Source organism: Grus americana, chromosome 1, assembly GCF_028858705.1.
Source record: "Grus americana isolate bGruAme1 chromosome 1, bGruAme1.mat, whole genome shotgun sequence".
Lineage (NCBI taxonomy): Eukaryota > Metazoa > Chordata > Aves > Gruiformes > Gruidae > Grus > Grus americana.
The window spans coordinates 70,225,084-70,238,758 of NC_072852.1; the positions used below are offsets into that span (position 1 = coordinate 70,225,084).

The window sequence follows — 13,675 nt, forward strand, 5'->3', positions numbered from 1 at the left end:
GTGTCCATGCACGGGATTCAAAATGAGCTCTAACTTCAAGATGGCCCTACTGAAATTCTTCAGTAATGCGCACGTATCTATCATAACAATAAACAGTAACTAACTAGGCTTTCTAGAAGATATGCTCTACTGAGGCAAAGCTCTGGGAGTTTGATATGGGTATTGTACGTACGCAAACTGTATTATGCAGGTTGGACTTGATCAATACAACCATCCTTAAAATGACATTTAAAACTAGGGAACAAAGGAGCAGACACAGAGCAGACCAGCAGCTCTTTCTAGCCTACCAGAAGAAAAAGGGGTTTGCCATGGTGCAACCAACATGCTCGAGACCTCTACTACCATGTCAAGGCTCAGTCCTCAAACTGTCAGTCTAGCAATTCTTCCTAGCAAATCATGGACCTAAACAGAGAAATGGGGCGATTAAGCTGTACAGATAGAAAGGTGTTGTATCTAAATATCCTCTGATGCAGAAGTACCCAGCAGAGAACTATTAAAGAACCAACACTACTTCCAGTGCTGACCAAGAAATTTATAGCATTACTTGATTCAACAGTACACGGCACATGCAATAAAAATCAGTGAGATTCCTGTCAATATCTACCGGTTCCCTAAGCAATGAGTAACAGAGAGGCCCCCCCAAGACCCTCCCCCAAACCATTATAATGTGTATGAGAGTAACTAATAGCTAAAATATTCAAGGGATTCCAAAACAGATACCCCAGAAACAAACATAAGAATATGTCAGTCATCCTCCACACATTCCACAACCTCCAGCTAGAATTAATTTCTTCATATCTCAGACAATGTCAGTAAATGGGGAAGTCCCTTCTCTTCATAATTACGAAAGTAAGTTGGACTGACCACTGAATGAAATTAGTAACTTATGTATTTATCTTATGGGTGTTACAATGTTTCCCCACACATGTTATTTTGGTTAAAGTAGACTTCTAGAATTGTCAAAACAGACACTGACAAAACAGTGCTTCCTGCAACATCAGTAGGGTAAGGCTTAGAAACAGCTGTCAGTTTGATTGATCTCATCTTTCTTTGTTTTTAGTGGAAGCAACCACAAGTGAATATAATTAACCAGTTTTATTTCAAGGTCATCTGTAATTTATACTTATGTCTTGAAAATAAATGAAAATTCATGTGCAACTTTATAGTATAAAGTTATACTTAAGAAATAGTGTTTTTCACATGCAGATGCATGAATTAACAGTATTACATAATGAAAGTTAGAAGTTCAGTATATGGTTTAACAATACAGAAAAGTTGTCTCACTACAGTGGAGGTATAGAATAATCCAGGAATACAACTTTCTGACTCCTGGAAAGAGTCCAGTGTCATAGCTGGTGGGTGGTGAAAAGAAACAGGAGAAAGGAGATATTAGGTCACCTAATACAAGCCGCAGGGAACACTGGTAAGCTTGATTCTCCTTATTGCATCTTGTCTGGCAGAAAATCTTAACGTTTGTACAGATTTCACTTATACTGCTGCCCAAAGAGGTTTCCGATACTAGAGATATAAAATCCCTACATCAATTTATGTTAAGTCTGTCAATTATTGGTGTGTTTATTATTCAGGAGTCTTGTAACAGTAATGTATTACCTATCATTTTCCCTTTTGTTGGTATCATCTAAGAAGTCTGAGCTCTCTCCAGTATTTTGATCAGCTCTACCTTTGTTCCTGGCCTCGTTTCCATTTCCTGAAAGAAGCTGAGTGTGGGAAGGCTGAAGAGCACTAAAGGATAATCTGGCTAAAGATGACATTACTTTGCAGGTGTAAATTTTGTGCTGGAAGCTATTAAAGGTATCTTCCCTCAAATAACCACATCCAAGTACTGGCAGGGAGAAGAAGCAAAGAAGTGAAAGGCCACACTGTATTTTAAAATCATCATTACCTTGGCTCATGAGGTTTTCCTCTTTTTTAAATGAAGTACGCTCTTTGTTTTAAGTAACTTGGAAATTAATATTTAAAAGTGATTGTCAGTTATAATCCAAACAGTAACCCCTTTTATGATGTTAGAAAGAAAGCCTCTGCTATCTTCTCTACTATGTAAGACTTCATATAGTTTATTCATTGTGGCATCTATTTCTTGACCCTTGTACGTAGCAGCCCTCCAGAACCTCTCATTTCACTGGGAGGAATCAGACGGGTGATTCCCACTGTGCAAATAACACAAAGCTGAACCAAGGACATTTCCACCTAAAAGCAGTAGAGGAATCTATCAATACAAATATTGCCTACTTTTTATATAAACTGGTACTCCAGTTCCACTTTGGATACTGGATGATGTTCTGATAATTAAAGAACAACCAATCAGGAACTAGAAATTTTATCACATATGATAAAAGTGTGGAATATCAAATGTTTTCAGCTGCCCACTCAAATTGCAATCAGATTCAAAACATAGCTTTCAAATGGATATCTTTTTTCAACTACCGAGCTATTAACCACTCTCTTCTGTTGCAATTTACTACAGATTTCCATAACTACTGAATCTCAGAATATATTTAGATATTAACCATGTCCTTAATGCCTGTCATTTGTGTCAAGACTATGAAGTGCTGCAAATGGAACAGGCTGAAATCTGAGGCTGGCAGTTACAGGCAAATATATTGGGGAATACTTGCCCTAAGTAAAAGCTCCATTTACTCCACTGACATCTGCTCCTCCATTCTATTGGATACTTATCTGTTATCTACATTTATCCCACATGCTCTTGTATAACTTGGAAAGCAACTGAATATTCCAAGCAATCCAGAGCTTCACACCTTAGTGGGAATTTTTCCGAAACTAAGAAAATGCTTGTATATAGGTGTATAACTAGGTATATTAGAAATCTGCCCCAGTTCCAGAAAGAAACCTTCCAAAAGACACATTACTGATTAAAGATAACTTAGACATCAGTTCTGATGTTTTAAATCACTGAGTTACCCAAGCCAGAAAGTATTTGAAACATCTCTTGAGTAAAAAAGTCCTATTTTTAAACACTTCTATCCACAAGCCATCAGATGAACTTCTATAACAGCAGAAAGGACAGTTATGAAATTTTCCTTAAAAAGAAAACACAGCCTTCTGGGATGACAGCAAACATGAGAAATGTCAGACTAAACATACATTTTTGAGAGAAGATGTAAGCAACTAAACAGAGCATAGAAGTGCCATCTCATCCTTAAAGAGCATCTGCCCAGTTTTGTTTGGAAAGCCTAAGCTAAACTCTACATCACCAGGATCAGCTCAGCAAAAACTGCTCCACCTTCCTCCATAAATAGGCTTTATAGAAGTGGAAGAATAGGTTCAATGTTGACTCTGTGGTATCCATTCCTTCCCTTCAGACCTTTGGGGTTTGTTTTGGTTTTTAAAGTTTGGTTTAAGACTGTATTTTAAGATACATTATCAACTACATACCTTAATATAGTATGCTGCTGATCACAAACAGACAGTAAAAATATCAGTGGCTTGTTTTAATTGGTGTAGAGGTGAGCAGACATATATTCATTCATTTTATTACTTTAAAAGTACCTTACACTTTCCCATCACTGTTACAGAACATTAGAGGAAAAGATCTTTATGGAACAGTTACTCTGCTTTCTACCATACCAGATGAAGAAGTGTAATATGTCTAAAATGTAAAACAATTTGTACACAGCAGGTTTTCTACACCTAATTTATGTAAGATGAAGACAATATTTAATCTATTTACCAAGTTCTACAAGTTCTAAATAATGATAGAGACCCTCAGAAGTGACAGATGAAACAGAAGGACAAGTCTATGTAATTCAGGATCCCAGGATAACATATTCAGAAAAACCAATGTGTTCTCTTTACAGAACTACGGACAAAGAAGCACGTACACTTGGCAAGAACATGGCCCGGCCCAATCATCTACTTTTCTTCCTCATTTTCAGGTCATTTTATTTGCACAGCAAAGGTTAAAAAGAACTATGTTTGACATAGTGTGTTACTTGGGGCTTTATTCACAGAATAAAGTTTCCTCTAGAGTACATTTTAAGGTAAGTATCTTAGGTTGGAATGGGAGCAAAGAGGAAGGGTGGCAGTGAAGGGAAGAATGCTTGAAAACAGTTCAGTTTTGTTTCACAAACAAAACTAGAATGCCTTTAACAAACAGTGGCTTTTGAGTGCCAGGGCCATCGCAGGAGTTTGCTGGCAGCACCTCTCTCCCATCCAGTGGGGCAGGATACAAAGCTCAACTCTTCCCATAGGCATTAGTAAGAGAACACCAGAAGCCATGAGACTAGAGAAGCACCACAGGGACAGAAACAGAAAGCGTGGGGCATCTGTGTAGACTGTGAAGAGAATGAGGTGAGAGGGCCAGGGAGTGCTCCCATCACACAAATACTTGGTTTCTCCAAGTTTTAGCTGAAAACAATGTCTCCTATACTAGTACAGCAAGGAAGTCCAATTTCACCTCTGATGGGGATGAGGTCAGGAAATGGACCTCCCTTCATCCTTCCCCCACCCCCTTTTTTTTTAATTCATAAAGCAAACATTTGATTTCTGAAGAGCACATACGTAGCTGCAAAGTTAACAACTCTCCTGATACAGTACAGTGGAAGCTGTTCTAGTGGTGCATCAAAATGACAGTTCTAGTTCATGCATCGGCACATGAAGTTTTACACTGAACGCTGATGGGTCCTTCTCAGAACTGATTTTGAGGCTAAAATGGGCCCTCAGGACTAGTGATCATAGTAAAGAAAAATAAAATGCAATTTCAAAGGCATAAAGTGATTACTTTCCTCCAAAGGAAGAACTCTTACGTATAACAGCATTGGTTTGCGGTTGCAGTTCTGTGAGCTACCATTTAAAACGTAACTACTCTGGCCACATAAACCCAAAAGAGAAGGCGTACCGTTCACAATTAGACTCTCAAAAGTAATCTGCTATTACAAGTTTTTAGTTGCCAATGGTGCAGTAGGAAGCATGAGAAGCATGTGAGAAAAGACACAGAATGAGTCCCTAATGTAGACTAATCCAATATATCTTTGGGAACAGAAAAATGCAGCTCAAAACTACAATCCAGCTCCATCTGTTTGTCGCAGCAAGAACATTACAGTCTTGAGGAAGGGAGGTCATCTCCTTATGTGCCATTCTCCTGAGAGAGAACAACTGTTCAGCTAGAACCCAAGAGACAGGATGTAGCTACAAGGCTCCGTATTTATTCCCTATTTCTGCCTTTCCATCACACTGAAACATGTCATCATCACAGCTCCTGCTACACCAACAAGAGGCACCAAATCCTGCCAAGACCCTTACCTGTGACACCAGGTGCAAAGGCTATGCCTTCCTGTTCCTGAGCACTGACTTGCACTTGCCCATGTTTCTCCTCTCCCCTCATGCGTGGGTATCACTGCCTTGCTTACAGACTGTGACCAAGACCTCTGACCTGCAGCAACAGGCAACACAAAACCACCTCCCAAATCGACCAGTATCAGTGAAGCTACAACACTGACAATGCATCTATCCAAAGCAAGCTTTGCCAAAGCAGGATAATATTTAGTATGGGGGTCCTTAACAGGTTTTCTACAGCAATATGTCATGCAGTCTGTGAAGTGTATACCCTGCACTCTGAGCAAACCACAACATAACAGCAAAGTTTTAAAAAGCACAATACAGAAGAAGCCTGAAAAGTAGTACTTTGCAGTGAAAGGTGGCACATGCCATGAACTCCCCAAAACATCTTTTGCATTTGAGCTTGCCAGCTCTATTCATTCCACTCTCCCCCAACTCTATATCCCCACAGCATCCCTCACCTGGAACCAGTGGAGGGAGAAGGGGGGTGACAAAGAAAAACTCAGAAACCTGAAGTTTGTTTGGAATTTATTCCCTTGAACATTTCACACAGTTGAACAAATAATGTCTTGATTTCACAGCAACAGGAAAACCACGTGTTACATAATTCAAAGACACACACCCGAAACAAAAACAGATTAAAAACAACTGCACAAATCAAAATCTTCAAAGAGGCAATACAATGGAGACATGAAGCCTTTCTGAGCACTAATCGTCTCACTTGAACATTATCTGTCACCAAGCTTATTTTATGTACACTCCCTTCTTTTCTCTGAGGGAAACAATCTCAAAATGGTCATTTCTCAGATTCCACTTTTCAAAAAACCCAGACATTTCAATTCTGCAATTAAAAAAAAAAATCCAACTCCTTCACACAGACTTGATACTATTTTTCTAAGACACAAAAACATTCAATGAAGCTCTAAAAGTGCCCAGAAAAATTCATATCACCCTTCAGAATATACACATACAAACAATAAACAAATATTCCAGTGGCACAAGTCTACAGGTCTGAAGGCTAGAGAGAAAGATGGAATGGGGAGCCCAGTTACTCCCAAGAAGAAGTGTTCTTAGCAGGATCCAGCCATGAGCACAAACTCAGCACATTGCTATTTCGTATATTATTCCTCAGTCCCCAAAACATTTTTTAGGATTTTTCAGTGAAACTTTATCAGGTCAGCTGCATTTTCACTGTTTAGCACAAATAACCTTTCCATCACGCCTTTGCCTTTCCAGATTTTCTGGGCTTCAAATTGCCGGCCCTTTAGCATTCGCCTTTTTCCTTTACGCCAAAGCCACCCAAATCCTGGTAAGAACACTGACAAGGAACATGATGGACTGGGAACAGTCAAGCACTTATCCTAACAGAGATTCCTGGCTTGCTATTAAGGGATGATTCACTGGGCACTGAACCTTGGTCCTAATTGGGCAACTCACACACTCCCCTCAGCTTCCAAAAATACAGGGTCTGGTTCTTAAGTTTATATTTCAAATGTCCCAGCAGAGAGAAATAAATCTTGCATCACATCTCTTCAGAGTTGTATGAAACCCCATAAAAGGGTTCAGTATCATGTGCCATGTCCTGCAAAACACACCACCACAGCTCCTCCAAACAGAACAGACAACATTCAAGGCACAGTAGTAGAGGAATTATCTTTCCTCCCAATTTGGTGTTGCATCCTGAAATATGGACGTACTTATTTTTTTTTGGGGGGTGGGGGTGGGTGGGATATGGATGCATTTGTAAATGGTAGTTTAAAATGAAGGCACCACAAACAGAACTTGATGTCTAAACAGAATTCGTTTGCTGCTATCTTCTGTAATGTAATGTTTAAAACAGACCAAATTAAACAAAGAACAAAACCTAAATGCGAATAGTAATGAAAATAAGTGACCAAGTGGAGGACTTCATGAAGATATGTTCGTTTGCACAAGCAAACAGTATTGCTTTGAGCTGAATCATTTTCATGAGTAAGGCATGGTCAATGTATGCAGAACCGTAAAGCTTGTTTTTGAACAAGAAGCTTATTTCTATACAGAAATGTATCTAAAACGTATTCATACTTCGCTAGACACAGAAGTAGAATTATGTGCAAATAATACTGGATGCATTCATAAAGATTCATTAAAATTGCACAGATAGTTAAGATCCTTTTGAAAACGTAGCTCAGATAATTTACTTTACAGGGCATGCCATTTAGCGGAAGCAGCCAGCCTTTTCTAGCTCTCCCAAGTCAGCAAAACAACTTCCTCATGTAAAGTCCAGCTTTGCTTGCTATATACAACAGATTACTTGTTTAAGAGTCTACTGTGAAGGGCTTTGCTCAGAACATTGCTCCCTGAAAACACTTAAGGCACATCCATAGGAGGATTTTTAACTTTTCATATTGCATACCTATATCATATACACTATATATTTTTGTCATTTTTAAAGCAGGAAACCTAGTGCCTCTACTTTGTATTGCATTTTTCAGTTTTGCATACTATGGCTTATATGTGGCTTAAATCTTTCACAGGTCAAGTAACTACTGCAAAGATCTCACAACTTGCCTTTTATTCCTGTACATTTTGAAGTATGAGTTTCCCTAGCAGGTTTTTCCTTTACAAACTCCCTATTTCCCATAGGACAGAAATATACTGCTGTGAGAACACAAGCCTGAAATGGGAAGCATCTTACAACAAAACATCACCAGCTAAAGCCACCCCAAGGAGCATTATCATAAAGCTCATGGGGGTAAAGACTGTTCCAAGTCCATCTGTCAAGAAAGAGCTGAAAGTTCAGAAATATGTTCTTACAGACCTTTAGAACAAACAGAAAAACAGCATTTGCATCAAAAGCACATTAAAACCATATAAAGTACTGTAAATAATATTTTTAAAAAATCCAAGACACAGCAGTTACAGATTATCAAAGGGAAAGACAGTTGAAAAGCAAAGTATTTTTCTTTTCTCTTGGCAATAGCAGCAATTTTGGCACAAAGGCAAATGCAGAAGATAGAGAGAAACAGGCAGACAGGATACAGAGAAAGGTTACAGAATCTACAACAAGCATGCCACAGTTCAGCAGGACCAAAAGCACAGTAACAGCCTTCCCCAACTTCCCTTCCCCAGAGAGAATGGCATCCATCACTCAAAAGCTTGTTGCCACTTCCCGAACTGAAGGGTTGATCTAGAGCCAGTTTGACCCTAACCTCCCTGGGAGCATACCTTGTAACCACCACCTAAGACGCCATGCAGGCTTTCTGGCAAACCAGGTGAAACCTTTGCAAGAAGGGTGATTCTTGTTGACTGCTAAAAAACCCTCAACTTGCTTATCACAGATTGTGCCCTGCAACTATCGGCGTTACAATACAAGGGACAGACAAAACACATTAAATGCCAGCTAAGGCTGTGGCCACCCAGTGAGGGACTGACATCTTTAACAAAGTTAATACATGCCAATCAGGTTAGTAACACATCACAAGAAAGTGCTTGTTGTGACCAATCTTACCTCAGCTGACCAAACCTCCTGAACGTTATTTTGTGGTTGAATATATTTTGAGCATTAAGCTGGCTAAAAGTAGAAGGGGCCAGATTTGGTGGCCTAGCAAAGGAGGCAGTGAGTACAGGGGGAGAATCCATACAATTTATATCCATTTGGGATTCCATGGCAACTAAAAAGCAGGTCTTGCACGACTGACCCTAAAGCTCACTGAACAAGCACTTTGCTAACTCAGGGCTGCATTTAACTAAGAGGTATAAAATTTAAGAACAGTGGTTTCTTTGTCTTGTGTATTCTTTAATTGATGTTTCTGCTGTATACCTTCCTTTTGCCTTCTAACCTATCTTTACATCTCCATCAAATATCAAACCTGCACATTTTACATTTTTTTCTTTTTACTTCATCATTTCAGAGGCACCTTATGCTCCACATCAAGATCTACCTCACTACTGAGGACTGGCTCAGACCTCATGGTCTGAAATTGCTATTGCCAAATTTCATTTGGTGGCACTTGCTTTAAGGGAGGTCAAACATTTTCAGACGTATGACCTGTATTAGATGAACCTACCAGATGGGTGAAGTGGAGTTTTGGAAACAGAGCTCTGCCTCTATCTCCATTTCAGACAGGTTTTTGCTTGAGGTATTTGTCTACGCTACAGTGAAAGCAGAATGTCTATAGTCTCTTAAACAGACAATTTAATAAATTGCAAGAAAGCATATATGCAGATAGTTCAAAGTCAGGAGTTATACTGAGATGTAATCTTATAGACTTCTTTTGATTATTCAGGAAAAATATCCTATTGTTCCACTGTATTAGCAAGCTTGGTAATTGAAAAGGGTTTGGTTTGTTTGTTCAAACCATACATAACTGTAAACACATTACAAGTTTCCTGACCTACCTACCCAGCAAGAACAGGAGCTAAAGGTACGTACCTATGGGACATGACTGTTACACTAACAGAGAACTGACCTGCCTTTAATGACACTGTGGCTTGCTTTTAAAGTACGTTGCATTTAGCCTCCTCCCAATTCTTAACCGTTGTTAAGCCAGTAGTTTTTAAGATATTCTTAGAACCTACTTCACAAAGAAAACAAAATCTCAGCTACTAATAGCATTTTTCTAGCAGAAAGGGGGAGAACGGCAGAGGCATCGCTCACTCTTCTACCATTAAATGTACTTCTGTCATGCACACACAAGAATGCACCACAATACATTGCCTAAAGATGACCTAGCTTGACCCAGCTGAGCTGAGTGCGTTCTAATGTCCTTTGGGCACTGCAAGAGGCAAAGCTTTAAAAAGTCCAAAAGCTTTAAAAATGATGCTACAGTTATAGACCACTTTAGAAAAGCAGAAAGCAAACAGGAGGAGCCCTAGATTTCAAGTTTTACCATTTGATAAAATGGTATCTGTTCTGTTTTACGCCTCCGGAAATTAACTACAGTTCTGCTACAGGATTGTGCCACCACTACATATGGAGAGATGGAAACATCGGATTTATATCTGATTTATAGAAGTTTATAGCAAATCATGGCCTACTGTTTGCTCTCCTTACGGATCACTTAGATGCTATTTACTGAATGCTCATTTATAAAAGTGAGTAATTAAATTCAATCAGATGGAAGGACTAAATCAGAGGAAGGAGACTTTCTGCCAGCAATTGCTTTGATAAACTAATTGATACACACAGCTAAACTCTCCTACTTCTCATCACCAATAGCTTCACTCCATAAACCACCTTATTCTCACATCAGATGCCTTATGCTCCAAGAAATCTTTTTTCATTCATCTTAAAGAATATGCTCCAGCTAAAAAAGAAACCCAAACCCAACTCTTCACTTTTAGAGAAAGCAATTTTAAGTCTATCCAGCTGCACAAAAATGCTGTAGTTATCCCATCTGTCCACAGCATTTTGCAAATGTCTTTCTTCCATACCTTTTCCCTTTCCTCCATTTTGCCATATGAAAATTCTACACAAACAAAAGAGGAAACCGTAGAAGTAACTACACTTCAAGAATCAACCGCACACACTAAGAATAAATTTATGTTGGACTGCATTCAATTACAATCTTGTAACGCTTGTAAGAATAGTACATAAAGTCAAAGGCATGTGTTTTATTTGCCTGCATGTTGTTAAGGTCTTTTCTCAACTAGCACTGCAAAAACATTCTTTTGCCAAAGTGTTGCTCTAAGTATGTTCTCTCTATAAAAGCAGCAGATTTAGTTTATCCATAGTGTTCTGGAACAAACACCAGAAATCAAATCTCTTCCTTTTTCTAACATCACTAAATGAGCACTTAGGGGCTAGGCAAACGAGCATTTGTAGCACAGACACTTCTCCCATGTTAGAAGGAATTAGAATTTCAAGTTAAAAGGCAAAACTACTTCACAGTAAGACACACACATTCACCACCCCATTCCCAAAGCCATGGTCAGGAGCAGCACAGATCCTGGCAGTGAGGGAAGAGCACCATGACCTGCCAGCACCACGAAATTCAAGGGGTTTAAGGAATCCAATCCCATTAGCTGTCAGAGACACCCAGAATTCCAAAGGAGACACAATCCAGAGATAATGGGATCTTTCCCATTCAAGTACCAGATTAATGAAGAGAAGCTTGGGAGAACAAGAAATGACACCCAAAATTCAGGCAAACACAGAAATCCAGTTTGAGAGGTAGTCCAGTACATCAGAAGAACTTTTAACTTCACTGAAACTGAAGTGCATATATTACAGACCAGGGCTTTTTAACTGGGCCCAGAGAAGACCCTCAACTGAGCATCTGTGTTTTCCTGAAATTCTGTCAAATAATGTCCTTGAAAGGACAGAAAATATCTAGGCCCCAAAGCCACAGTGCAAAATAATATATTGAGACTTTCACATAATGCACACAATTCACACGGCACCCCAAAATCACAGGAATTATACAGCTCAAAAAGTTGGGTCACATTAATTCTTACTGGTCAGCAGACTGCCCACAGAATTCCCCTAGGATCTGCACAAGAACTTCTGACTGGACATAGAGAAAGGGAACCCCAAAAGCCATCAGCTGACACATGAAAAAGGAGTCCAAAGGGTTCTGGGCTACCTGGTGCCCAATCGAGGAAACTGTGCTTTGCAGGCGCTGGCTTGCCACCCTAACTCTGTCAAAGAGGCCGAGAGAGTACTGCACCACCCTGCTAAAGAAGGAAGCGGAGCTACCTGGGGCCCTCTCTGCTGAGGCGGAGATGGTATTTGCCCGGCCACTTCCATCGCTTGCCATGGCGTCCTGCAGAGCTCCTTTGGTGTCCTGTAAGAGCATGGGGGAAATTAAATTCATATTGAAATTGAAAATGCCTCAGCAATACTCTTTCTTCTTTTTCCTTCATGTGAGGCTATATGTACTGAACACGTTGAACTAGGAAAACATCCTTCTCGCAATTAAGATACCCCTTAATCATCACATAAGGCACTTAGTCTGAACTAAGTACGTTCCTTCTCAATTTATGGCTTTATTAAAACTCTGAAAAATAAGCTGGATATCCAAGAAAATAAAAGAATTAAGATCCCTGAAGTCTGCTCATCTGGGAAATGAAACAAATACCATTTTTAATCTCTATTTTTGGCAGGAAGTATGGCACAAATATTGGGATGGATCCCTAATCCTTCCAAAAAGAAGGAATACAGCTTCAGCTTGTGCTAATAAAACCTGAGAAACAGGCAGAAAGACAAGCACCACTACTACCACAAAGAAAAATATAATTTAAGAGGGAAGGACAGTTTGTAGCATGCAAGCTTAACAGAACTTGTTAAAAGACTACCATACAGTCTGCTCAGAGTATGAAAAAAAAAAAAAAAATAAAAAAAATCTCCTGGTCTAGTGGAGGATGTCCCTGCCTATGGCAGAGGAGTTGGAACTAGATGATCTTTGAGGTCTCTGCCAACCCAAACCGTTCTATGATTCTATGAAAAACACTGAAAAGGGGGTTGAGGAGACAAATTAAATGACTTGGATTGTAATGACAAAAGCTGTAAGACTTTTCTGTACTATACAGTGGGGTTTGATCCTGTATTTAAAGCATAAATGCTTCCATTATGATAGTATGGGAAAAGCGATAGCCTTTCTTTCCACGCAGGTTCTTATTAATACACAGAAAACCTTCAGAAATGAAGGCAGGTCTTCATAGCCCATGCAAGTGGGGTAGAACTTCATGTTTCAAAGGAAATGCAAATAATTTGTTTCATCTTAAGAAAAATAATGGAGAAACAAAGCAAAAGCAAAACCAGCAATATAATTCATTTAGCCTCTGCGTGGACTGAATAAGTATTTCAGCTGACAAGAAAACAAATTGAAATCCTGTTCTGAATGGGACAGTACATTATAAGAACCACGAAAAGTGGTAATTAAAGGAACTGCTTTTAAATAAAATTTGTACAACTGCGAGGTCTCATGACATAAAAAAGCAACTTGATGCACTCTGAATTTTTCTACTCTCTGAAAAAAAATCCGGCATATTTACTTTTTCAATGTCAAGATTCAAAACCTATTAACATGACATGTTAAATTAAAATAATGAGTTACCTTTCCTGACAGAGGACCCACTGCTGGCCTCTTCCTTTGAGCATAACCAGAGAGTCGGTAACAGTAGTGAGGCTTACAGTAGAATTTACCTGCAGATAAAACACAAATGAAGGTCAGCGAAGAGAACAGAGTAGTTTAGCACAATATAAAAGTCCATCTCACTGCAACTTATTTTCTGCTGCCATTCCTGTTGCTCCATCTAGTTTATTCACTATACATGGAAGCAAACACTATCTGAAGTTTTAACTCCAGCCCTCCTCTCTCCCCCTCCTAGCTAGCCTCCTTTCCATTGGGTGCCTGACAGCCATTTAGCTTAAAAT

The 13,675-nt window shown here is 39.3% G+C and overlaps 1 protein-coding gene across 12 annotated transcripts in view; it reads right to left on the reverse strand.

The window, feature by feature from the left end:
* The window catches only part of MICAL3 (microtubule associated monooxygenase, calponin and LIM domain containing 3), a 165,252-nt gene that overhangs the window by 58,656 nt on the left and 92,921 nt on the right, over positions 1-13,675 (reverse strand). For all 12 annotated transcript variants that reach the window (XM_054835262.1, XM_054835437.1, XM_054836176.1 and 9 more), the window contains 2 exons: positions 13,356-13,444; positions 11,996-12,083 (listed from right to left, as the gene is read on the reverse strand). In XM_054835262.1, the coding sequence (XP_054691237.1) occupies positions 11,996-12,083; positions 13,356-13,444 (177 nt within the window). The remainder of the gene's footprint in view (positions 1-11,995; positions 12,084-13,355; positions 13,445-13,675) is intronic.